Source organism: Streptopelia decaocto (assembly GCF_964273445.1).
Source record: "Streptopelia decaocto genome assembly, chromosome: 9".
Classification (NCBI taxonomy): Eukaryota; Metazoa; Chordata; class Aves; order Columbiformes; family Columbidae; genus Streptopelia; species Streptopelia decaocto.
In genome coordinates this window covers 10,983,036-11,010,513 of record NC_138664.1, presented here as the reverse complement: position 1 = coordinate 11,010,513, position 27,478 = coordinate 10,983,036, and the positions used below count along the sequence as shown (strand labels likewise).

General features: G+C 40.8%; 1 protein-coding gene across 1 annotated transcript in view; it reads left to right on the top strand.

The window, feature by feature from the left end:
- MEGF11 (multiple EGF like domains 11) overlaps nucleotides 1-27,478 on the top strand; it is a 262,478-nt gene that overhangs the window by 200,520 nt on the left and 34,480 nt on the right. The window contains exons 12-16 of the mRNA XM_082061380.1: nucleotides 6,027-6,147; nucleotides 7,360-7,523; nucleotides 7,926-8,028; nucleotides 21,073-21,219; nucleotides 23,797-23,931. Coding sequence (XP_081917506.1) covers nucleotides 6,027-6,147; nucleotides 7,360-7,523; nucleotides 7,926-8,028; nucleotides 21,073-21,219; nucleotides 23,797-23,931 — 670 coding nt within the window. The remainder of the gene's footprint in view (nucleotides 1-6,026; nucleotides 6,148-7,359; nucleotides 7,524-7,925; nucleotides 8,029-21,072; nucleotides 21,220-23,796; nucleotides 23,932-27,478) is intronic.

Below are 27,478 nucleotides of genomic sequence, written 5' to 3'. Positions count from 1 at the left end.
CAGCCACAGCAAATGTATTTGGGTTTATAAAATAGGAATACATGAAGTTTGGCCAGATTTTGTACAAACACTTTGAAAAACAACAAAACAGTTACTTTGTGGTAACTTTTACTCCCCTCACAGTCAGTCCTCCCAGCTTTGCTTTTGCACAACAAAGGCTTTGGCTATAACCAGTAAAATGAAATTAAATCGTATTCAATAGAGTACTGTAAGTACTTCAAATTGACAGTATTTATAATAATTTTACTTACTAATCTCTTCATAACAAAGTCTCTGTTTTATTTGTGTGCGCATGTTTTGCTGCATACTTTTGATCAAACACCAAATTTAAGAATTATTAGCAGGATGACTAATTTTGAACTTGGCATTTACTGTGAAATTTACTGTAGGAATTAGCATATTCACACAAATTCGGAGGTGAAATAAAATGCTGACATCCATTTCTAAATGTTCCTAAATCCTTGTAAGACGATAGGAAGCAAAGCGGTAAGTTCCCCCGCTCCCATGGGCAGGTGTGCTCGGTCCTTCTGGCATGTCCAGGTTTTACAGGGTGATCGGGGACAGCGATGCCACTGAGGTGCGGACTGGGAAAAGCTTTGCAGATGGCTCTTGGAAATGCTTTATGATTTAATGAAAGACTTCAGCATTCAGGAGCACCAATAGTTGTGTATCTGGTTGAGTCACAAGCTGTAAAGTAACTTTTTAAACATAAGAAATCTCTTTCCCATCCTTTCCACCTTATCCCGTCTTCTCCCATAAAAAGTGCAAAGGAAAAGGAGACTGAATAAGGTCATCAGTGGTTTAATTGTGCCATTCTAGATGTATATCACACAGCAGCACAGCTGCCTCATATAACATTACGAAGTGGGTAAAAGAACAATTGTCAGTTCTTAGTAACAGTGATTACCTTCAAACTTGGCTTGTATGGGGCACAAGATCCTTCCCCAACCTTTTTTCTGCATTTTATCGTTAGCACCAATAATAGCATCTGCAGGGAGTAATTAGTAACACCCAGAGGGGAAAGGAATTTTGCCAGAGGACATCAGTATGTCTGGAAAACTAAAGATGCTGTATAGTAAGGTCGTGAATAAATTGTTTGATTCTAGGGTGGAGGAGAGGACCAGTAGAAGTAGAAAGTTTCCTACTGTGGCTAGTACGCTTGTGAAGAGCACATTAATTTCCACTGGAACACCATTAGGGAAATTAGTTTGTTCTGACAGTTTGTGTGGCTGGATACCATATGTTTACCTTGAGGGAATGTTTGTGGAGAACCACTTTGGGTTAATTGTAAATGTCACAATTAAATAAGTAAATATACAGGACTGTATCTGTGATCTGCATCAGTGCCCAGACACAGTGTACCAGCACACTGGTGTGCCAGGTAATGTGTGTACATATAAATATATACTTTTATGTACTAAATCCATACCAATCAGCTTATCCAGACACACAGACAGCAGGTACAAACAGCACCTGCATTTTGTCTTTCTGATCTGTTTATCGTTGCATACACATGGCGCCACACCATGCCCATCTATTTAATGTCTGCACTGTGAGCTCTGAGGACGGAAAATCGAGCTTCCCTGCTCGGGTGGCAGGTGTTGCACCTCTAATTCGCCTGGCACGAAAACAGGTGAGAAGGGGGAGAGGGAGGAGATCAGATACCACGTTAAAAATCTCAGATTAGTTAGAGTCACATTACAGATTACCAAAGGTCCAAATATGTTGCCTTTCAGTGTTGTCAGTCCCCCCTAATAATCTGCACGAGAGCTGAGGATTTTCGGCACCTTGAGAGATTAAACCTTAAGAACACTCGAACAAACCCGTCACATAGGTTTTCAGCATGCAAACTTGAGGCCAAGTTCAATAACAGCCCTGTTAGTCTTCTGCATTGCAGAGGCCTTGAAAAATTGATTTTCTATTTTGCCACCGACTTCAGTGGAACCAGACTTCAGCCCTCTGAGGCAAATTTATTCCCATAGATGGTAGCTCCTTCTGAAATCCTTAGTTTCACATCTTTAAATAGTCAAACTTTGAGACAGATCAGGTAGGGGTGCGGACTTCTCTCAGTGGTGTTGATCATTGCTGAGTTATTAACTCCCCTTATGGTCTGGGATACCATTTTTTTTCCTTCAAAAATGCATTTCAGGGATTTAAAGGTCTGATACAAAACACACAGGAATAAATACAAATCTTGGTATTGAACATCAGAAAATAATTTTAAAGGGAGTTGATATTGTTTACAGCATGAATGTATTTTTAACAGAAACAAGAATCTAATCTGTTAGGGCAACATTAATCCAGGGAAAACACTTTCTGAAGTGTCCGGAGCTTGTTAACACAACAAACACCTAAGGCAGCAGTGTGTCTTTAAGCCCTACTAATATTGTACCATAATAATTTTTGTGGAGGAAAATCTTCCCCTCTCCCTGAACAGAAACAAGACATATTATTGACTGCCAGCCGGGAAGATGTATGCTCTGGCCCTCGTGAGTCTATTAATATTTGATGCTGATGGATGTGAGCTTGCAGCCTGAGTTATTAATGGAGTTTGGTTCCTTGGACCTAACCCTCAATACATAGGGGAGAATTAACAATAACAACTATATGCCCAAACCTCTCATGGTGCTAGAATGGTCTGTCATTTAGTTGCAGCAACAATAGTATTTCTGAAGTACTTAAAGGTACGGAAGGTCATATAGGTGGTGTTGGTGGCATTATTGTCACCATTATTTTGGTTTAAAGATGACTTTTTAGGTTCCCAGGGGCCATGGATCCTGTGTCTTTGCTATGTTGGGATACTCCCATCAGATTTGGGTTCCAAACATAAAAAGGCTCACTTGTGTTAGGTTCTGAGCAGCTGTGTGGAGATGTGGGACCCCTGTCCTGGGTGGGACGGAGGTGTCATCTCACCAGTCAGGGCCCAGGAAGGTGTAAAGCAAAACCAAGGACAGGAACATCCTGCTTCAACACGAAGAGAGGCTTTTACTGAACCTGACTCTGACACAACATCCAGTATAGAGAGTTTTTCAATTGGTTATGTTAGAGTTAGAACTGACCCCTGAAATTAGGAAGGAATACATTGGATAGATTTCAGGGGTATATTTTGATAAACTGGACCTTCTAAGTGAAAATTATGAAGAAAATTAAGCACTTTTGAAAATTTGTGATGTTCACATGGATCACTCTGACTTGGAGAACAGAGATGTAAAATACCAAGTTATTTATAGCTAGATTTCTTAATATAGCTTTAACATTTTCATGGGTATGTGTTTGATTGAATAAGCTACTCCTTCCTATCATGTATACCACATCCAGACATTCCACTACTCTCATTAACCTCCCAATCTTAATAGAAAAAAGAATAATCAACATAAGGAGCACAGCTGTTGATTAATTTTACTAAATAGGACAGAAATATAAAGTACCATATTGCAAGAGTGAAGATTGAATACACAACATTTGAAATCAGTTTAACAGAATATATAACTCATTAACAACTGCATAGACATACACTGCAGCATTATTCACTTGGGCAGGTGGTGAGAGCGAGGTGAATTTACATATCTTTAAAAGTACCTGAATGCATTTAATTTCATAGGTCATTCTGCCAAATCAAGTTCAAAATGTTAATAACGGGGTGTGCATTTATAATTAATAAAATCTTAGAGCCAGTGCTATAGTTCAAGTGCATTTTCCTCTTATGTAATTAAGAAGTTAACTGTATTTGGCAGTTGTCGCTCAGAGAGCTCTGAAAGTCTTACTTGTCAAAACCAGGGACACAAATCTCATTAAGCCACTTATTTTTTCAGTTAAGGTTTGCTTGCAAAGGAAGTGCGTGTAAGGTGGACAGCCAGAGTCATCAACCTCTGCTAGTCCATAAAGTACAGTATATTAAAGCAAATGCCAAAACCGGAAGACGTGTTGAATAAGGATGAAAGAGACTGCTGTTTATTATAGCGTGTGTACTGTAGCTGTTCTTTGGGATACCCAGTGTCCGACTGTCCTCCATGCAGAGCAAGTCTACAGAAAACCAGTGCATCTGCACCAGACCATCACGCACATGGCCAGGGAGAACTACACGTCACACGAGCTGCTCTGCGGTCCCAGGGAGCCACCGAGGAGCTGGAAATCCACCTCCTGCTTCCACCCAGGGCCCAGGGCTAGTTTAGTTCATCTGGTTCCCACGGGGATATTTTAGCTCCACATGCCTGTGTTCTACTCTTTGCCTTTTTTTTTTTTTTTTTTTTTTTTTTACTTCTAGTTCAAATCCAGAAAAGGTCAGTTGTCACAGAAATTATTAACGGTACCAGCACTTGTGTGTTGTACATGAAATGAATTGGGAGTTCCATTCACACAAGATATGGCTTTCTAAGTGCTGCTAATTGGCTGTCTAATTGTCACAGGCAGGAGAAAGGCGGAGGATTGATTAGGCGTGGAGGCTGAATGTCCCTCTGCCGTCCCGCTTGCTCAGGGTTCCGCGGCTCATTCCGGAGCCGTGCTGGCAGGGTAATGAGGGGCAGCCGCCTTCGGATGTTCTGGCTGTCGAGACAGCACCTTTTCCTGCCAGGCCTTTTCAGGGGAACTTGTTTTACTCCGCCAAGGTCAAAGATAGCATCTTTTACAAACACAGCTTTCACTCAAAAATCACACACTCGTAGGATTTATTTCTGAGCAGTACTTATTTTAACCTTTTCTTTTACTTCCCCTTAAACCAAAGTTTTTAGTATAAAATAGGATGAGTCATACTGGTGCTAGGCAGAACTGCTACAGCAAGCATATGGGGCTTCATGGTGCTCAAAAATCTGTTCATATTTCCTTTTACTGTCTCAGTGTCGGATGCTGTGATATACAGGCTCCTGGATATACTTGCCATGGCATAGGGAACCTGACATTTTGTGCATTTATCTCCTGATAAATGGATCCTCCTATCAGACAGTGAAGCCTCTCACCTGCAAAAATACATTTTGACCAATATCTTTTCCATTGAGCTATGGTATAGGTCACACTGTACAATGTAGTTACTATTTAACTTTGGAGTAGGATAGCTTTCTCTGACATAGAACTAAATTATTAAGGTTTGACTCGCTGAAGAAGTAAATTTAGGAGCTAATTTGTGATGTGAAAGTCAGGACTACACACGGAAAAAGAAGAAAAAAAACCTTGTGTGTGCTACCGTATGTAGACCCAACTATGGGACACAGTAAGTAGGTTTAAAGAATTGTGCTCACATTTTAATTCCTTTGTTGTATCAGATGAACAATATTAGTAAGAACTGTGTCTCTCAGCCAAACAAGCTCATCAGTGCATACAGCGTACCATAATTTATTGTTGAAATATTCTATATTTCTGTATCATATAAGTATTTACTCTCCTTTCCCTTGTTTTCCCCACACCTAAAGGCGAAAGAAGATGGAGGCGTGAGGCGGTCTCTTTGTGTGTTCTGCTCTATGTGCCTCCTCTCTCTGACAGATGCATCGCTCCTTGTTCAGTGTTCTTCCTAAAGTCACAATCTCATGCAAATTCATTGAAAACAAATGCAGGTACCAGCTACGCATCAAAAAGGTCTAATGCACCTGCCATGTAGTTTTTCTCTCTGCCAGTCCGTGGAAGATGAGCATGTACAAGATCCTTCGGCTTTTTAACAACCTGATTCTTAGAATATATTTTCCAAGAAATGCAGAGCAATCTTTGCACGGTTTCAGACTGTATATTTTGTGATTAGTGTTTCATAAGTGATGTTTTGCTTAATGATCTAACATCTGTTCTAGGAGGTTTGTTTTTGTAACTTCCCCACCTCCTGCTGAATGAATGCCAGAAACTTGTCCCTTCCCCCCAAGTCAATCAAAGCATTAATTGCATCGTAATCATGGGAAGCAGCGGTGACTGCACAAGTGCTTGAGACTCAGCAATCAACTCATAACACTCTGCTCACTGTTTTGGAAGAGAAAGCCTCCCTGTGCAGAGATGGGAATTTCCTGCAATTTGGATTCCTTCAGCTGACTCTGTCCTTTTTTGGTTTGCAGGGAGATGACTGCACCATTACCTGCATGGCAGGAACCTACGGAACCAATTGCTCATCAGTTTGTAATTGCAAAAATGATGGTGCGTGTTCCCCTGTGGATGGTCTGTGCTATTGCAAAGAAGGTAAACAAAATTCAGATTTAACAATTGTCTGCAATTTGGCATCAACGCTTCTCCCCTTTTCCAGTGGCACAGCTGTGCAGCCAGTAACTCCACTATTTTCTTGTGCCTGTCAGTAATTCAACAATCTGCCCAAGTATCAAAACCCAACAGTGGCTTGACTGTATGTTTTGTCTCTGCCCTGAACAGGGGCCAGACTTCACTGCTCTGCCACGCAAGAACAGGTCACAGAACTAAGTGTGCTGGCAGAGCCACAGCTCCTCTCCAGGGCGATGCAGAGCAATGCCCAGACTCTTGGGGTTTTTTTCTCTATCATTTTGCTGCCCCATTCTGCAGGACTCCTGTCCCCTGAGCCAGCATGGGGTTGCAGGATGTGGATGTTTTTATCTGGGGAAAGAAGAAGACTTGCCTGCTTCGGAGACATTGCAAGACAAACCTCTTTTCTTCCCACATGTGTCCATAATTCCTGTATGTGCACAGAACTGAGCACAGCCCGTGTATCCAGTAATCACCTGAGGAACCTTGTACCGTTCCATGGCACGGTGTCCCTTATGTACCCCATGCAGCAGCACCTTCCCACAGAATACCAACCTGAGCTATGGCTGTGTGGCATACATAAGCCCTAAAGCAGAAGTGAGGCAAATAACAATAAAATCTGGCATTTCAAACATGAGTTAATGGATCACAGTAGAACTCCATTTAATGAGCATGTATAAACCATGAGTTACTGCTCAACTCCATTACGTACAGCTGCAGTGTAATGAAAGCCATTGTGCGGCTGGTAGTTAAGATTTGAGGCTTAATGGCTAGAAATGATGGCCTTGGTCTTTTTATAGATGTAATAGCTTCTTTATATTAAAGAGCATTCTCAAAAAAATATGAGGTAAGAAACAGGCAGCGTGGAAGGGCAAGGCTCTTGCATTCTTGTTGATCAGGAGGCCTCCAGCCTGCCAGGCATTACCAGAGAGGCACCAGACACCTGGGTCTGGTAAACAACCAACACAGGGATACCTATATCAACATTCCGTACATATAGATGCTGGTGGATTAAGTCAGGAGGTCATAATTAAAGGGTCAATCTTATATTTACACCAAGATCGGGTCTTGATCTTTAAATCAAAGAGCTGCAGTTTGAAACCTGCCTTTCTTGCCGTCTCTGCCCTGCTTTTTTCATGAAAACATCCCAAATGCTGTTTCTCTGCTGCGTTTCTGTAGGGTGGCAAGGAGTGGATTGCTCTATTCCATGTTCCAGTGGAAGTTGGGGTCTTAACTGTAACCAGACATGTTATTGCACAAACGGAGCAGCATGCAGACCATCCGATGGCTTTTGTCTCTGCTCACCTGGGTGGCAAGGGGACTTCTGTGACCAGCCGTGTCCCGTAAGTGCAGCTGGGGTGGTCTGGCATCCCCTGTAAAGCCATAGCCCATGTAGCTCTTCTAAATGTGCCGTAGGTCAGTATCTCATTTATCTGCAGATAACTGAAGGAAATCATGTCTAAATAACAGATTGGGGTTCTAGCAGTCAAGCAGATGTATTATACTCTGCATTATATTTTACCAGAACTATTGCCGTGTTATCTGCATTTTCTCGAACATCATTTTTTAAAGTGATTCCTCATTTGGTTCTATACAGAAATGTTAGGCACTCAGTTGTTTCTGTCTTCTCTCTGTGTTAATTTAAAAAATGCAACTCAGCATTAAGAGGGACATGATAGATGATTTTGCACATTTTAGAACAAAAACTGATTACTGAGAGACTTTTGTATTTATATTTTTGGAAGGATGGAACATATGGTCTTAATTGCAGTGAACGTTGTGACTGTAGCCACGCAGATGGGTGCGATCCTGTCACCGGTTACTGCTGCTGCCTTGCAGGCTGGACAGGTAAAATTAGCAATTGCCTTTGTAAACCTTTGGGGCTTTTGTTGTTTGGGGATTTTGGATGGGGGTTGGTAGGTTGTTTTGCTTTGCTCTTGCATCAGTTATAGCACTGGACTTGTGACTGCAAATTTTTAAATAATAGATTGAGACAAGATCAGCTGAACTTACCCATATTTAAATCACTCATGATGGTGACAATAATTGACACTCATTAAATTTGTATTCAGATGAGCTGAAGATGGCTCCAAACGTGGAGCCAGGTGTTAGCCTTCTGTAAAAAAAATCCTCGGGAGGGATGCAGATCATCTAGAAATCCTGCAGAGCTTTTCTCCTTGAGTAGCCCTTTCCGCAAGCGTTCATTTGGGGTACAGCGAATCCTTGCACCATCACACCTGGGGGTGCAGGTTGGAGTTTTCTGAATGCAAAGAGTCATTGCAGCTGCTCCATCATACAAACCCCGGGTTTGGCACAAAACATTGTCTTTATGCTCTTCCACTTTTCCGATGCTTCTTGTCACATAGAAGGGTAGTTATGGAGAGGAGATTAGTGCTGGTTTGACAAAGAGCTCTCATAATCGAACAAAGGAAAAGAGGAATATTCAGTGAAGTCAGAGAGTCCAGGCTGGAGTACAGTCAGACCTGTACTTGACTCCACACCAATATGTCCGATATGTCTCTTTGCCAGCTTTTGACAGCTCACATAACAGCAGTGGGGACAACTTATTGACTCAACCGGTATTTCACACTTAGCTGCCTAAAATACTGGTTAGTCTCCCTCAGCTCTCTGGAGGGAAATAAACATGTTCTTGCCCATAACTGCAGAACCACCAGTGGCACTGACAATCAAAATCCATTTATATTAACAGCAATACATTTGGAAGAATTATTTTTTTTTCAAACAAGTACAAGTTGGAAGAATGTGTGGAGTGAGGCAGGCTGATCAGGCAGCCAAAGCTGGGATACGGTCACCTTACCCAATGCATGCCTTCCATTTCTGATGGAGAGAACATCACCACAGCAGCTCAGCTCCTAGAAGCATGAAGCAAAAGCCATGAAATTATACCTAGAATGTACAACAGAAAAAATCTTTTAAGAATTAAATAAAACACAAAAATAGGAGGTTCTACACACTGCTTATAACAAAGCCATTTTTCAAAGATACTGGGCATGTGTCCCCAAGAAGGGTGTTTTTCCTACAAGAAAACCCATTTTATAAGCTCACTAGTATCTCCTCCTCCAGCTTGCACTCTTCACTCACTGGACTGCATTAATCTTTCTCTGAGCCTCTTTACCATCAATATATTAATTTATCAGGCTTTAAAACCCTACTGTGCATTCTTGATGTTCATCAGAGAAAAAGCTGGTAGGCTTTCCTGTAGTCATTGTGAGGTTCTTTAAGGGAGAAAATGGTCTTTAAAAGTATGCTAAATTAAAGAGATATATTTATACACTCTAAAAGTTTATTACGCATCTTTCTGGATGTAACATTCTAGAAGAAACTGCAGAACATGTACTTTGCAGACAATGCAGACTAAAGACGTGGCTTTTTTCAAAAGCATTTGCAACAAATACCCTATACTTACTCCCATGCACATCTATAAATGCACATCAAATGCAGATGCAAATTACTCCAAGTAAAGGTAAGGATAGTTTCTCTGATATCTATCTTTTAATTTCCATATTGAGCAAGATAAATATATATTAACTTGTAAGGGACTTAATGCAAACTGACCTCTTTATCCTTCCATGTGTCCCTGCAATTCAGGAACTTACTTCTTCAGGATCACATTTCAGGGAGGACAGTATTACTTTAGTACTGGAGACCAGGTTGGAGTTGAGATGTTGACAGGGCCACGTAAGATGCACACTGGAAATGCTGATAGACAGACAGAGCCAACATGTGTTTTGTCAATTCTGCTTTCAGTGTTTTTTCCACTTGGATTAGCTCCAGACACCAGGAGAAATTCTGTTCATACCGGTTTGAAAGTATGCAATTTAAGAAACTCTTCTACTAAATAATTATATTTTCATACTAAGGAGTGTGGCATCGGAGAAAGATTAATCTTATCTGTAGTTGTTGTGAATTAGGCCATGATGTGTATTGCGGTGCATTTTATAAATATGATGTTATAAATAATTCAGGCTTAAATTTTTGCTTTCTGAATTTGGTACTAATTAGGCATGGCCTGAAAAAGATCAGAAAAGTTCAGGATCATGGAACATCTGAAGGTTTTCCTGCCCACTCGCACCAGACAGAGAATTCACGTGGCTTTCTGATCCTAATAGCCACAAAACTTCATCTGAAACAGCATAGTCTGTATGTTCATCCCACACGTGGGACCCCCTCTTGATGTCATGTTCTATGTAAAGATCAAGGGGAAGATTGAACCCATTTTCTTTAAAGTGGTTTTCAAGATGCTACCGATATAAACCTTCAGAGACTGATAGATGGTAAGATCGTGGAAGAAGACTGGAAAAAGAATCAAAAGGCATATAAAGAGTATCATACATTGTCATTAATAACAGTGTACCATCCTTTTATGATGTTACAACTGCACCCATCGAGACTATTACTCAGGACAATGCCCTTCCGTGTCTACAGCTAGGGAAGGGTAATTTTCAGGAGCTGGGTGTACCCAGCAGAGGGGAAGATGATGAAGAGATTCCCACACGTCAACCAGGAGATCACAAAGCTGAACAAACCAGCTGCATACACAAATAAGCACATTGGCAACAAGCTGCTTAGAGCCATACATGTACAGTTTCCATTCAGTTCAGTGGGGAACTGCACATGTGCAGCCAAAGGCAGAAGTTAGATCTGATCTAAAGATGATTGTGCCCTGTCGTCAGTGCCAGGTACACAGGCATGTTGTATCACGAACGGCTTTGTAGATAGAGTGGCAAACATAATATTTGTACATAAAAGACCAAAACCACGGTGGTAAAACATTCTGATGTGGTACAAGCAAAGTGAAACATATTCGAATGTGGACAAGATCAGATCTGTGACCCGTTGTCACAGTGCAGAGCTGAATTCTCTTCCACATGAAGGAAATGTCAGCTGCAATCAAGGCTCAGCCTTGCACCGACTGGAGTTCTCCAGCTTGCACCAGTGCTGCGTATGCATGACCTCATAAGAGAAATAGTGCTCTTCAAATCAAAAGAAGACATGTTCGTATCTATTGCTAGGTTAGAAAGAAGAAGTGTAGCCTGCAGGTGGATCAAGTCTTGACTGATTAGACTGATTATTCTCTAAAGATTAATAAGGGTCTCTCTTACTCCAGATCTGCCATGCGTTTTAGATACATGTCACTTCTGTGCTTGCAGCTCTGTGTATGTGTGCACACAGATGCCTTAAAGCTCCCCACACACGAGTCATTTGTGGAAGAGGTGTTATTTTGTGTACACGCAGGTTAAAATGAAAATGCTTGAAAATGGAGTGCTTCAGTGCTAATTGCATTTGGTTAATTAGGGACCTGGCACACAGTGAATCCTTGAAGAGAATGCAAGTGCAGAAATCTGCGTGGTGGAGCATTGCTTGGAAATACTGTGCAAGCGCACAGGTCCTAGATGTGGGTATGGGTGTCACCTCGCTCAGATGCAACCTCCTCTCCTGGATGCTCAGTGACAGTGACAAGGTCATAAATTTCAGTTATGCTCCTCTTAATAAATAACCTGAAAGTGGACAGAAAGGGACCGAATGCCCTGGTAGCCTTGCTGAGGTGGGTCAGACGCTGGGTAGGCGACGTTCCTCTGGTAGAGCCGTGTGGGGTTTCCAATTGAACTGCAAACCCCAGCAGCTGGGTCCTGTCTCCTCAAGGCAGCATGTTCCCACCAGAAACGCCTTCCTCACAGATACCAACTAGTTATTACTCCATAGCCTTTAGCTGGGTCACTCAGTATGACCCTCAGTAATTAAATCGGTCGTAGCTACTGATCTGTCCTCTAATTTCTGGAGGTGCTGCCTTTGTGCTCAACCCAAGCCAGGCAGCAGGACTCCGGTGAGCCAGACGTGTCTATTGCTCATCCTGTCTCCGAGACCCGAGTCCGTCCGTTTGCACAGTCAGACGTCCCGCTCGCAGACAGATTACGGAAAGGAAAGCTGCAGGCCTGGCTGCTATTCGCAGCAAACTCATTTCCTCCCTGGAACGACTCAATGTGCTTCAAGTTAATTGTGGCAGTGTGTATTTTGTTAACCTTTCAGATATTACAGTGGGATTAAATAAGAAGCAATCTGCAGGGGGATATATTCCATTCCTGTAAATGTTAAGGTCAGTGAAAATCCTGTTTATCTGAATTCCTTTAATCTGAAATGCTGCCTTATCCAAATCTTAGTTCTGTCTTTCTTTTTTTTGTGTCACATTCTTTTTTACACAACGCGATGCTATCTCAGTTATCCACTGAACTAGTCTACTCAGTAGCTTTTCTGAATATCTGAAGCTGAAGTTTGTTCGGTAGATTTTAACATCCTAAATGTGTGTGGGGAAAATAGGATAGTACTGTAGATGTGAGATGGAAAATAGAGAAGTGTGCATCCCATAGTTAATTATAAAAGAACCCCTCATAGATTTTCCTTAATTACGAAGGATGGCAAATACAGGTATGATAATAATACATGCTGGTAAGGAAGAAACATCTTGTTATTGCATTGGTACTTTTCACCTTTGGGCTTCATTCATGTCTCATAAGAGCACCCTCCCTCTTTGCTGTTACATATGGGAAATCAAAATATATATTGCGCTGTCCTTTACAACCTCAATAACTTTCATATATTGCGAGCAACATAGACCCTAATTGTCTCTTATCATGTCCAGAAATATTGTACGGGAGTTGTGCTGGTCTCGAGTTGTAGGGATTTCCATGTGTGACTGTATAAGCGAGTTAACGGGGTCAGGAGTCCTGGGCTGGTCACAGATAAGGTGAGCTTTGAGGAATGAGCCTTCGCATTCGGGAGAATTTGCAGGCTGCGAGTGACATCTGCACTGTCACTCAACCACAGAAACATGTTTCTTCCCTCCTGTGGACACATTAATTCAGTAAAACTGATAAGCCTGTTACTCAAGGGAAGGCCTTTTTGAATTTTAAAGAAACAGTGGCCACTTTGACGGTGAGCTCTAAGGTATTTTTAACTTGACTTTTTCTGAGTTCTTTGCCAAAAGTTGGTCTGTCTTTTGTGAAAAAAAAAAAAAAAAAAATCCATTTAGCTTCCCATAAAATGCATTTTGTTTGCATTAATATGACTTTTCTTCATTGCACTTTATAATCTTGGGGCCAGATCCTATCTGCAGCTGTACTAAGTTGAAGCCAAAATAATTCCATGGCAAAATATTGCTGTTAATAGATCAGCTCCAAAAACATACTGATATAGTTGGTAGCTGACTTTTCCATGCCTCTTTAAAACAAGGAAAAATCTAGGACTTGTTTTATGCACCTACGGGTTTTTAGCGGAAGAGATCCACAGTATTTTAGAATTCATAATGTTGTGGGTTGGCTTTTTATTAAAATCAGGCTGTTTCTTACTCTCATGGTTTCTAATACAAAGCCTAAAATATCAGAATGGAGCAATAGTAAGTTCCTATTAAACGTGCATTTTCTAGATGTCTAATCCCATTATCTAAACTACACTTTGCACTTATCACTTTTGGCAGTCTTATCCCAGATTTTTAAATTAATAATTTATTTCTGTGATTATTCTGTATCCTGACATTAGCTTTAAACAGGCAGAAAAACTAGACACTTTTAGAGTCAGTCTAAAATGGTGCATTTTAGCCTCTCTTCTGGCCTCTGCCTTTCAAATGTGAAACGCTTTTCCATATGAAAAGGTATGCTTATGCTCTGGATTCAACAAGTGCCCTTTAGTCTATGAATGTAACATAAGCTTATTAGAAATTAGCTTTAATTTTTCATTGACTTAATTTCAAGTGAGTTGATAAGATTTTAATGTCAGGCTGTGCTTAAAAATTCTCTCTTTGACAGGAGCCTTTAAGTATGGTTCCCGCTGATATAGGGCTAATTTCAAAAAATATGAATTATGAAGTTATATCAAAGACTTCATTGATGTCCTGACATTAATTATGTCTGTGCATTCCTTGGCAGATATCTAGAGGGCTCCAGATTCTCATCTAAGAGAGGTTTGGTTGTATTTGTCCTGCGCCAGATTCAGTCTGTATTTCACCTTTCATGAAATCAACTGGATTTTTGCCACTCATTCAGTGGGAGTTGGATCAGACCCTCAGACTATAATTAGAACCTGCAGTAAGCCTACTGCTAAACCTAAGCATGCATGCAAATTATTGCAGTATTAGTCTTATAAACACCGAAGAAATACGGGTTCATTTATCTTTGTATTTATTTTGGGGGTTATTTTCACTTATTAAAGGACAGCTTTTAAATTAAATTTAAAGATATAGCTTGGATGACATCCTGACTTGTATTAATTTAATGGTTTCTAAAAAATGAAACCTGATGATAGAGATATTCAACCATTTTCCGTTTTAACACGGAGGCATTCTATGTATAACCTTGGCTGTGTGTACAATACATTCACCTATAAATAAATGTGGGCGAGAAGCAGTGAAAAATTATTTGTGAACGTTTCAGCAGACTACATACTGGATGCTGGCATGCTGTGTGTGAGGGAAGAAAAAAGAAAGATCATTCAGTAAACAGCCAGCAAGCTAAAACGTGGTGTATATATGTTCTTGGTGAAAGTGTTTGCAGTGACAAATGTCATCAATATCTTCCTTCCCATTCTGCGCAAAGGAGAAAAAGTTGAATTTCAGTCGATGTTATTGAACACGAAAGGCTCCCACACATTTGGTTGTACAACAACTCTTGATATTCTGTTTTTAGCCGATGGCTTAGCTTGGGGGCTTGGACGTTTAAAAGCCAAGAAAGCAATATATGGCTCCTGCTATCCAGTTCCTCCCTCCTGTTCATCTGCCTTTCCCAGGTTTCTCTTCCTTCTTGGTCTGAAACATAGGACTTGACTAATTTCGTACTGTTTTCTTCAAGATCTGCCCTTTCTGCTAATGACAACTTTGCTTGCTGCAGTAGTGTACCCTGGAGAATACCCGGTAGCAAAGGGAACCAGATGATCCTTAATTTTAGCAAACATTTTGACTTACTCAGTTTCTTGTGAGGTAGGTCTCTTGCCTCAAAAGCTTTTATTGCATAAATTCCCTGAGTTGGATGATTCATATCTGGAGTTTCCTCTAGATAATTAAAAATAGGGGTACGATTAGTGCTCCACAGAGGTGCATTAGGCTGTAAGTGTATTACTTTCAGAAAAACACTTACATTAATGGGTGCATAAATCGCCCATGCAATGATGAGAGAAGAGAGAATTTAGAATTTTTTCACTGGCTGCGGGGAAGGCTTTTTCTTCATTATGTAGAACCAGATCATGGAGCTTTCATTTAGACTGAGGGGTGTTACACGCAGTCGCCCCTCTGAAGCTCACCAGTGAATAGTGCTTAGCAAGGTAAGTAAGGGCTCCTCCGCATCAAATTGAAAATAAGTTCACTGTTCTAAAAGCATTTTGAGAACACCACAAAAGTTCATAGATAATGAGAATGTGGCTGCTGTTATGTCTGTTGAATAGTTTTGCTGTATAAAAACATAGCTTATTTTGCAGACTGGATGAGCAGCTTCAGTTCTTAATGTTTCCGTTTAATTTTATGAGAGATCCCGTTATGTTTTCTTCTCTCTGCTGACCTCCCCAAGCAGATTTTCTTGTTCTTCAGCATCCTTAAATGCTGAGCTGTCACAAATTGTCCTGTGGTGTTTCTGACTGGATCTGAGTCAAATACTTCAGGGTTTGCCTCAGGTGGGAATAAATATGAAGATGCAAAAAGTGGCAGAAAAGCATCAAGAATTCTTTATGAACTCTTGTTCGTATGCTGTTGTAGTTCCTTCTGAACAGCTGGATCCAGAGCTAATTGGACAGTTCTTTCTTATGTTATTATTCAAGTTTCTTTTACCTTTTATGGAGTGAAGCAGCAAACTATTCAGTACTTAGGAAGACGCTCTGATCTAATCTCAAATACAAACCTGATTTAAATAGAATTTATAGGGAAAACATGAGTGTAATAAGAGTACTGGGGAAAGAGAAGAGAATAAGCCTGAAGAAAATGTGAACGTATGATTGTAGAAATCATTACTGGAAATAGAAATACAACTTGGGAGGCCAAGGCAAGATGTCCAGGTGAGCTCAGTGGACTCTGCCCCTGGCCTGGCACCCGCAGGCCTCAGAACCGCCGGGCTGACGGCTGGTGACAGATGTGCCACAGCTGCCGAAGGGATCGTCCCTCGTGAGGGACACCAGAGCGGGGCAGTGGCACGAGGGAGCCATCCCTTCTCGAGATCCCGTTCAGTGGTACATTCCCAAACCTCTTTGCAGTCCGACCAAGTGCTTGCTGGCCCACTTTCCACAATTACTCATCAGAACAGCCTTGCAGTTGTGATCATTAAGCTGTTTTCTGCTATTGAAGCAGTATTGCTACTGTTGTGGTTTTGCCACCATGTATTGTCAACAGGTAGAGAAACCACCATTAATGATTAGTAGTGCCAGGGACAAAAGCCACCAGGCATTCCAGATCAAAGCCAAGCATGACTCACCAAACTTCAGGCCTCCACGGTATTGCCTGCATAAATCCAAAGCCTATTTATGCACAAAAAGCAGTTCTTTCCAAAGCTATTCAAATGCCAGAAATAAGAGTTTATTATGACTTCACATCATGTTGAAAGACAGGTGGAGGAGAGCACAGTGTTTGTGTTGGATTCAAATGTCTGCTGAAATCATTCCTGTCATAGCTAATTGATGTTGCATCTGTCTTTAGATTGTGACTATTAAAAAAAAAAAAAGCTGAAGATCTTATTCAGAGAAATAATTACAGTTGTACACTGGTAGATATAAAATTAAAGTACATGGGGGGAAGGGAGCTACATCCTATAATTTATCAAATTTCTCTGTCCCTGAAAAATGATGAGATGCTGGGCAGCATGCAGGGCCTGCTGCAGAGGCTGCTGTCAAGGGGATACCAGTGGTCAAAAATAGGCCACTGCTTCTTATTTATTCCATCCATTTTTGCTCTTCTATTGTGTTTGGAGTATTAGTTTCCAACTGTCTAGAGACAAAGCAGAAAAACAATGGTGGGCTTTATTAAGAGTTAGAGATGTAATCCCCAAGCACGAGTGCAATTGCACAAGTAAGCTGGAGAGGGGAAAAAGGGAATTCTGCTGATGTCTGGCTTTCAGGAATTTCATCCTCCAAAGTCCTTCAGTGTGATGTAGTTACAGGCAGTACTAAATCTGCATTACTTTGACAAGCTGTCATTGAAGCCATCAAAGATTATTATGGAAGCAGTATATGAAGCAGCTCTTCAATAGATGCCTTACATCCCTGTTGTGTGGCTTGGTTTGTTTTTTGGTTGGTTGCTTTTTTTTTTTTTCCTTTATCTTGCTCCTTTTCATGAGGGTAGTATGGATGTTGGCTGAATCCATCACAGACTGATTTGTGAATTTTAATCCACAGAACCAACTTAATCTGGTAAAATTTTTACACTGCTCCATGAAAGCCAGACACAAGCTTATATTGGGGTCACCAGACACACACTTCTCCAGCCACTATGCAGCAGAACCAGACTACAATATGTGATATGTATTACTACCATACAAGATACGTGAGTGCAGTCATGACTGCTCTGGTGGGTTAAGTTCGTTCCAGATTGTGTTTTTCACACCATACGCAGCAATCCAGGTGCTTAGTACTGGTTTTCCTACCCACTGTGTGAGCAAAGGAAGATCCTGTGGGGCAAGGGGAGCAAAGCTGCTCCTGGGACAGAGCTAAATCCATGTCCAGAGCAGTCCAAAAGAAATCCTACTGAGAGCAGACAGTGTTTGCAGAAATCCAGTAGCCCAAATCCATGAAGTTTTACAGCTGCTGTTTCATGAACTGAATTAAAACCCACAGCAGATCCTGCTCTTACCTTGGCTCTGGCTCGCTGCATGAAAGTGCCAATGTCCTTTGCCCACGCACAGTGGATAACTGTAATTTTATATGTTATATGAATTTCATTTACAATTCACCCCCAGAACATTGTTTAAGAAGGTCTTGGAAGTGTAATTTCCTACTAGTATCTGCAATTGTGAACCACAGCCTCAGGCAGTAAGATAATTTTCCTGGTATCTAGGCAGTAGAGTTTATGTATAGAACTGCTCCCTGCAGCTTCAAGGACTTCTGATAGTTGTCTTTCTAATTTCTACAGCACGCTTGTGAAACAAGGAATTTGTTCATAAATTAGGAATCTGTTGTTGTAATATGGAATAATACAGAGATGTGTCAACTTCAGCATTTTTTATATTTCTGGAAATTGAAAACTAATTGTTTATCGGAAATGTTCATCAGCAAATTCCTGACTAAATATTAAAGTTTTACATGAAAGAAGTTTGCTGGTTTGCTGACTCTGATTGTAAAGTAGCTGGGAGGGATGGACTCCCCCTTCATATGCTGTCAAGTTAGGGAATTGTAAAATTAAGGTGCTTTTTTTAGTACAGTTCCATAAGACACACATGTCCAGATGTAATTTTAACTTCTGATTTACATTTGCAATTCAATAGGGTGTAGGAGCCTCCAAAAATGAAGTCTTGCATGAGAATTATCTTAGGGTAATATAAAGTAATAAAAATTGATTGCGGCACCTTCTCAGTTGTCTTCTGAAAATTTATAAATAAATAACTGCTGTAATGGGTATCGGTGTCTTCTAGAAGGTTTCCTTTCCCCCCTTTTACATTTTGTTACAACAATTGGCCTCACAATGACTCATTGCCTTCGTTAGGAGCAGGAAGACATCCCTCATTATTCATTACTAAAGGAAGGACTTTGCTGCTGCAAAGAACAGCCCTGGCATTCTAATGCAGCCACCTTCTGAGAGAAAGGAGGCAATGTCATTCTTCCCCAAAGTTTGCCAAAAAAGACAAGAAATAATGCCGTTTAATTGTCTCCGTTTATAAATAGTTAATTCACAATGAAGGAATTGTATTTTTAATGCTGCTGTCAGGAGGAGAAGATACACATTTTTCTACATTTGTGTCTGAATTTCATTTCTGGGAGCTTGTGCTGAAACTCTCAAAACTATAAATATATATGCACACAAATATGAAATACATTTATTTATTTACAATTTATTGTATGACTTTTTAATTACAGAGCACCGTAGCTGCTGTATTACATACATGCACACACACAACATTTACTGTTTAAGTAATCCAAGGGTATATTTGATTTCTAAGGGAGTAGGGAATAATATATTAAAATAAGTGTTTTTCTTGATTTTACTAGTACAGATGTTCCTTGTCTCTTTTTGCATTCCTTTTTTTCAGATTTATTTACTGAGATATTAAGAAATTGAGCTTGTATTATGTTTTTACTGTATTTTAATGTGTTTTTTATTAAGCTCTACAGCATGGACCATGCCTCTTTATAAATAAAGCTATGATCATGTATTACTAGAAAACCCATTTCAAACTGTACTTTTGCCAGACTTGGTTAAGATTTTCTAGGAAGGGACATTATAATTGTGTGATTAATCTTCAGAAAAGGGAAATTTTGCCTCTGCAGTATTTATTACCGTATTAACTTCAGAGATTTATAAAACCAACTTGAAACTGCACCGTAAGTGTGTTTATAATGACTTTTAGCTGATTTAATAATCCTCAAAGTTTGGTGACTGTACAGATCAGAGCTTCACAAATACAGTCCATTACCTGTAGCATCCAGATGAAGTTATCAGACGTGGAGGAAATTACTCGAGGTTGTATTTCTCCTTAGCTGTGCACTAATCCAACCTCTGGCCGAGCCCTTGTCTGCATTTATCCCATTATGCAGCGGGGACATGTGCATGGATGATAAAGAACATCTTCATGTTGAAAGTCTAGCTAGGGCCCGTGTACATCCCATCACATCTTGGCGGCACAGTTGTAAGGCACCCGATGTGGTAATGTCGTTAGGAGGATTTTTAAGCCAGTCTGTGATTCATTTTTGCTGTTTTTATCATTATCTGCAGCGTGCTGCCGCTAACGCTGCTCCCTGCAGCTGGCACTGCTTCATGTCTCTGTTAGTTCACGGTCCTGCAAAGCTTTTTCAATCTAAGGAGCCCTTGATCATGCAAATAGCTCTGCTAATTGCAGGTATTGGTACTGTCTTGCCCTGTGGTGTAAGAGCCTCTCGGACAAGTAGTGGTGTGCAGGATCAGATCCTTAGATTACATGCATACACAACAAGCCATAGCACGAAGTTGTTTTTAAAAGTCGCCGGTTAAAACACAAACAGTTGAAACAATGCCAGGAGCCTCATGTTAAGCTTTCTGACTGTGTGCTTCTTTCAGTGTTTCCAAGCTTGGCTTTTCATAATAATAAATATCAAACAACAACCCCAGGAATCACTGGGAGCTAGACTGGCAGGTCTCAGTCTCCATCGAACATGCAAACGGTGCTGGTGCTCACATATGGCCGCTCACTCCATCAGAACTTGGTTCATTAACATGGAACTCAGAGCTCTGGGTGGGTGTGGGTTGTGCACAATAACCCAGAGCACTGTGTTTTAAGCCTGCTTTAATCTGAATTTACATATGTTCAAGAATCCAAACACTGGACAGGTTTTTGCAGAACCCTGATTTTGCTTTTTTTTGGTCCTCCAGTTCACAACAGTTAAGTAATCAAACTTCAATCAACTGCATATTTCCAGACCAGTTGTTTGAGATATTTTGTGACTTTAAAGCAGTTCCTGACCTTCATCTCTCAGATGACATGCAGAGTTTCTTTAATGGTGCTAAGGACTGAGCAGGAGCCCACTAACACCTGCAGAAATCACCTGTTTGGCATTTTCTTAATTTTCACTTATTAAGTAGATAAAAGGATAGCTCTTTTCCTTCTAGGCTCCCTTGCTTGCTCTGTGATGTACTGTGAGGTATCAGTCCAGCCAAATGTTTCTTTGATCACTGAGCAGAGTGAGCTGTGTGACATCTGACGTGTCCCTTTCCATCTTCAGGCATCCACTGTGACAATACATGTACCCAGGGCCGCTGGGGACCAAACTGCTCCATCTCCTGCAACTGTGAGAATGGGGGATCCTGCTCCCCTGAGGATGGCACCTGTGACTGTGCACCAGGATACAGAGGACCCTTGTGCCAGAGAAGTAAGGTTTTCCTATTAAACTATTAACACCCAATGGGGTGTTAAAAGGTAGAAATGCTCATTTATAACACCAGACAGAGCCACAGGTTTCTGTGTTGGTTTAGGCCATAGCCTCCAAAGGGCAAACGCTGGCCTGAAAAAATGTTTCTTGATCAAGAAGTTGAGACTCTACTGTGTTGCGTTGTGCCTTGTGTTTTTTCTTCTGGCCTTCCACAGCACCTGGGTGTCACAGGTGACCTGAAGGGAGCAACACCTTTGCATACCAAACTTGAGAGGATCTGGGCAAAAACAGTTTTACAGTTAAGTGGTGGTAAACTATAAGATATCTATTAAACAGCCACCTATGACCCATCACATAATGATGGGTGGATGAACATTGGCTATCAAAATAACAAGACACTGTTTTCTTCTATACCAGAAAAAGAAACACAGCAGCCTGATACAGCTCCTGTCAGATGCTCTGCTGCTACATATTAAAATGTGCCAAGGACATAAAAATCCCCTCATTTGCTTTATCTGGGAAGCTGCATTTGCCCCTTAGGGACCCTTATTCACTGATCCACTACATGCAGCCTTCTTCCTGTGTAAACAAGAAATGGATTTGTCTTCCTTTTCTGCAGCAGCTCTTCTTCCTGTAAGACATTATGCATGCCCAGTTCATATATCTCTTTTGATTTCACCAGTTACACTTGACACTAGAACACACTCATCTCTAAAAATAATTTGTAGCTGACAGTTTTTATTTAAAGCCATTATAACGATGACCTCTAGCACTGCTGTAGTTAATGGCCTATAAGCATTTCCATTATAAACCCCAATTTCCAGGTGCTTCAGCATATCTAGGTAGCTGTAAAACCTCTCTCCAAGGCTAAAATGTGGTGCTCAGAGCTTCAGGGAATTGAGGAAGAAATTGTTTTACAAATTTGAAGCCCTAAGAGTGAGAAACTTCCAGAAGTTAATGGTTTCTGACCTTTCTGAGATGACAAAAACCAGCTTTGTTTTATCAGCTGATGGCACGTAGGCTACAAGGGGCAAACCATATCCCCAGCTTGCAACTCCAGTCAGCAGGCTGCTCCCTGAGGATATTTGCTGAGGAACTAATGGGAAGAAATTTTCCTCCTGACTGGGGAAATGCCTCTTTTGAATATATGGCCATGGAATTCAGCTTGCTCCCACCTCTTCTGTGAGACTGGGGCTCAAGACACTTCTGTAGGTAAAGGTAGCTTTAGCCTGCTAAGTTTGCTCTCAGAATCATTCCCTTTTTTCTCTTGGAAATTCATTTAGAAACAGAATTTAGCCTGTAAAGGGCAGTACTGAAGATAATACTCAGCCAGCTTGTTCTGTGTAATCAGGATTCCACGAGACACCAGGATAGTTTACTACTCTTAGGCCTGCCAAAGTGTCTCCAGGAATGATCCAGGTTGTTCTGTAGCTAGTGCATCATCAACAAACCTGTCAGCTGAGTTCCAGCTGGAAATCTGCAGTAGCGTAAGATCTTCACACCCTCTGTGGATGTGGGGACCAAGGGAAGAATTGTCATTTGGTGAAAAAATACAACAGAATGATACAGTAACCACTGAGCCAGAACTGTATAACAGAGAATGACAGGAGTAAAAATAAAAACATATAAAGTTATTTTTACAGTTACTGCAATTTAACATTTCTTTGTGCTTATCTATAGCAGTGAATGTTTAGATGGTAGGTGGTTTTTCATTCTACGTGTGCTTAGAAGCAACAACAGACGTTTATAAGAGATATTGAGGCATAATCTTGGCCCTATACTTTATGGACAAATTCTATAATAATTTCAATCCAGCTTCTAAGCAAATCAAGCACACAGTTCATGACCAATTTACTCAGCTATCTGGTGTGATTACTGATGCAAATTAGGTGATTTTGTATGCTGTTACTGTAATTACCATTTTTATATTCTGTTCATCACTGATGGGTGCTGCTCCTGCACTGGCATGTATAAACTGTCCCAATTGCACACAGGTATTGCACCTAATATGTTTAGAAATCGGCTTTTGACATAGTTGTTTAGACATAACATTTTGAGCATTTCTTAATACACCTTCTCTGATTTCCTAGCTTAATTTCCTAAGAAAATGACATTCTGAGTTTCTGTTGTCTGTGCACGTGTGAGTGTTTCTTTTCCTGCCTGTGGAACACGTTATGAGGTATTAACCATATCTGCCAGTGGGCTATGAGGTCTGAAACATCTTCAACTCTCATGTTTTGTAAAAGAGTTTAGCTGGAGCAGGCTAGAGAGACTCAAATTAGTGTCTTGAGAGAGAACGGCTGCTGGGAGCGCTCAGCTATATTATTAAATGGCCAGGGACTTAAATGAGTTAGGATGGTGTGAATATTTGAACCACAGGAGCAGTTTTACTCAGGGCTTGCACTTTATTAGAAGTAGAATAATTCAACAGGCTTCATAATTTCAGCTGTTCAAAAAATTGTGTTTTTATAAATGAAGAAATATTGGTTTGGGGTTAAGACAGAGGGAGAATCAGAAATGCTCAGCAATGAGCAATCTGCTGAAAACCTGTGACAGATTATTTTGGTTTGCCTTCAGTTTGTCCCCCCGGCTTTTACGGACACCACTGCAGCCAGCCGTGCCCTCAGTGTGTGCACAGCAGCGGCCCTTGTCACCACGTGTCGGGACACTGCGACTGCTTGCCTGGATTCTTCGGCGCTCTCTGCAACCAAGGTACCGAGCTCAAGACCCCCAAGAGCCCCCTTCTTTCCTAAGTTTCCGTGTCTGCGACTTTGCAGCGAGATGGATCACAAGGTTCCTGCCTTTTTTCCCTTGTTGCAGCAGTCTAGGTCACAAGAAATTCTTTACTTCAGAGGTAATATGCAAATAGTTACTTAGTCAACCTTTTGTAAATATGATGTGCTCCTGCTTTCATAAATAAAACAAGTCTGCTGCTCTATACTGAAATGAATATGGAATGAGACACCTGCTGTAAATATATCAGCTAGGCAATGGTTTAATTTTCCTTTCTGCTAAGCCTGTCGTACCCTAAATGTCGATGGTACCTTCGTGCACTCTTTTTCAGCGGGAGGTGTAGCTACTGGTTAAGGTAAAGGCCAGCTCAGATGCACAAGCCCAAACACCCAGTAAATGCACAGAACCTTATTTACACTGTCTGCGCCCTGACTTGGAATACCTAAAATCATGCACACCCAAACACACTTGCAGGAGACAGAAAAATTTGCAATGAGATGGTGAAAGTGAATTTATTTTCACAGGTGAAGAGTAGCTTCAACTCCCCCTAATGTCCATGCCCTTTCTGTACCTTTGAAAGTTGGTCCACTTTTAACCACAAGTTCCATTTTCAGTCTTATCCTGAAACTGCCCACAAAATCATTCGAGTCTTCTGCAGACTCTCATTTATTGTGTACTACCAGGGGTATTTTCTACATACAGATTTAAAAGAGCTTATTTGTAGTGGTTACTGCCCTTGTGAAGTCACCATCCCTGTGAAAATTGAAGTGACACTTTTTAATGACCTGCTTTTCAGTAAGTTAGAAATTTCAGGCAGCACTTATGCACAATCATTAAACATAGATTAAATATAAGCATGTTTTCTTTTTCCCGTGCTGTATAGTCAACTAAACATTATACCAATTAATTTATTAAAATGAACATATTTCAGTGAATTTGTCCATTTTATGTGAAAAGTTAGCCAAATTTCAAAGCGTAAGCAGGGCTAATTATCCTCTAAAGAAAACTATTTTATTTTTGCTCAGATGTTCAGCACTTCTGGTTTTACTTTGAAATGTTGATCTATCCAGCAAATTAATTTTAAAATATTCATGTCCTAATTAAAATCAATTTGTGCTGCAGTTTGTCATAATGAGTTAGCATGTAACTTTATTTTGTAGAAAGAAAAATGCTAATTAATGTTTTCCATTAGAAAAACGTGAAACGAAGCTTTCACTTTTGGATTTTCATCTCCTTGTGCTGTCTCTTTTCTGGCAGCAGGAATATTCTTCTATCAGCAGCACGTGAACACGAGGAGCTGTGCAACCTCCGAAATTGCAGAGGTTGACGTGGTTGTGCTAAGGATTCTGAGCATCAAACAACCAAGCAGCTGTTTTATTAATATCTTTCACAATCATGTAGCAAGATGGATTGATAATAAGTTGTTATTGCTGCTAGAGCACACCTGACATCCCACAGGGGCTTTCGGGGCCCCACTTCAGAGCTTTTATAGCTAATTAGCATCGCTATCTGCATTGTACAATGAGATTGCTCCCAGAGAATTAGCCGTGTTAGTCCTTACTTTACAGCTTTGTTTAAAAACGTTTGAGACATTTGAAAAAGTACTTATATTTGGATCTCACATCTTTACAAGAGAGTCCCTGTGTCAATCCACAACAGGTGACTTCAACTAACAAAAACAACAATTTGGGCAGGCCTGGGTTTGTAGTCTCTCTGTGCTGCCATTCTGGAGGGCATCGTGCTCTTATATTTCATGGAGTCAGGAGGTGCTCACATGGTAGGAACCCCTCTGGTAGCTCACACTGTGCGGAACCAAAGCATTTCTTTTATGAAATATGACCTGTTGCCTTTGTCAGCATTGGCACTTGGATCACAAATCCTTTCCTGGTTCATTAGTATTCCATGTTGCAGTGCATATCAGCTCCTATTTTAAGTAAGTCTTTTGAGAACTACTTTTTTGTACATATAAAAATCCTGCCTTCATTTAAGTGGTGTTATTTATCTCCATCTGTATAGAGCATTGGAACTGACTAATGGTGTAGCGTGTATGAGAAGCTCAGCTGACAGATCATTTCAGTTTTTGCTCTTTCTGTGATATGAGGGCTTTTCTTTCCTTCTCATTTTTTCTCTTTGTGTCTGTGTATTGTTCTTTTCATTGTGTCTGTATATTGTGTTTAGTTTTATCTCGTTTCAGTTAGAGAACTATTTTGTTTAGTACACAATTTTTAGAGCCAAAACCAGCTTTACTTACTTCTGCAGATAAGTCTGTAGTATCTAGAAATGCATGCAGAAAACGATAGTATGCACGTTCTTAGGTTTCTGCCATGGTTAGAGGATGGCATATTGTACAAAAGCAAATGAATTACAGCTCAGGATTTCAATCTGAGACTGATTCACGGTCAGGATAGATTGAGGTCACCTGTAGAGACTACAGATGAGAAAGTGAGAGTGGCTGAATTGGTAAAATAGTTGCATAATTCAGGGAGGTGCCTTAATCACTTTTTTGACATCACCATTATTTAGCAGCATACAAGTCCAGTTCCATCTGTTACATTCTTTGCAAAGATGGACCGTATGTTTTATCTTGTTTTGAAAATACATCTGTTTTTGTCAGGGAACACAGCCAATAAGAGCACAGAAATTAAACATTTCATTCATTACTGAGCAGAGCTTTCCATCAACTTTAACGTTAAAGATTTCCAATAATTTGGTGGGTGGCTGAAGATCTGCATGTCTATTAGCTTTATGTCACTGTGCTTAGGCTGTTAGAAGATGACTCTGAAAAAAGTTTAGAGTTTCTTTTCTTCCAACTTCAGGAGAAAGTGAGGTGGACAAACAGGAACAGACACTGATATTGTTAGGATGCAGCACATCTGTTTGACAGTTCTCTATCAAACATATATATAATCCTTGGAAACGACATTTGCAACCTAATTGAACACTTACTACAACAAGGGGTACTGGAGAGGAGTGGGTGGATGGGTGCCAAAAGACAAGCATGACATTTCAGCAATTGGAGATGCGCTGTATTTGTGGGAGCACTCTTCTGCCAGGTTTATATGGTAAAAATACTTATGGAAGTGGCAGTCTTGCTCCTGCTTTACTCTCTACTTGCATGATTTGAATCTGAGAGACTGCTGAAAGCTGATCTCCAGCAAAGCCAAGTGGATTTAGTAGCAAAGGCCCCTGCCTCTCTCACGACCCTTTGATGCAGAAGGAATCAGGACAGGGATGCAGTAGGAGCTCTGGCATAGCCAGTTCTGCACTGTCACACGGTGCATGTTGTGGTGCAGGGAAAGGACTACGGCTCCTTCAGCCTCTTCTTGCGAGCTTATCTGCCACCAGCCCTCCCCCATGGGCACTGGCCTCCTCATATAAAACCCATGGCCGGTACGTCTGGCCAGCACGTGGGGCACTAAGGTTTGCAGCTTTTGGTCCGTTATTACTGTCATTATCAGTTGTACAATGCAAAGGAGTCAGGTTCTAGGGATCAGACCTGAAAGTAAGAATCCCCGTTGTTCTTCAT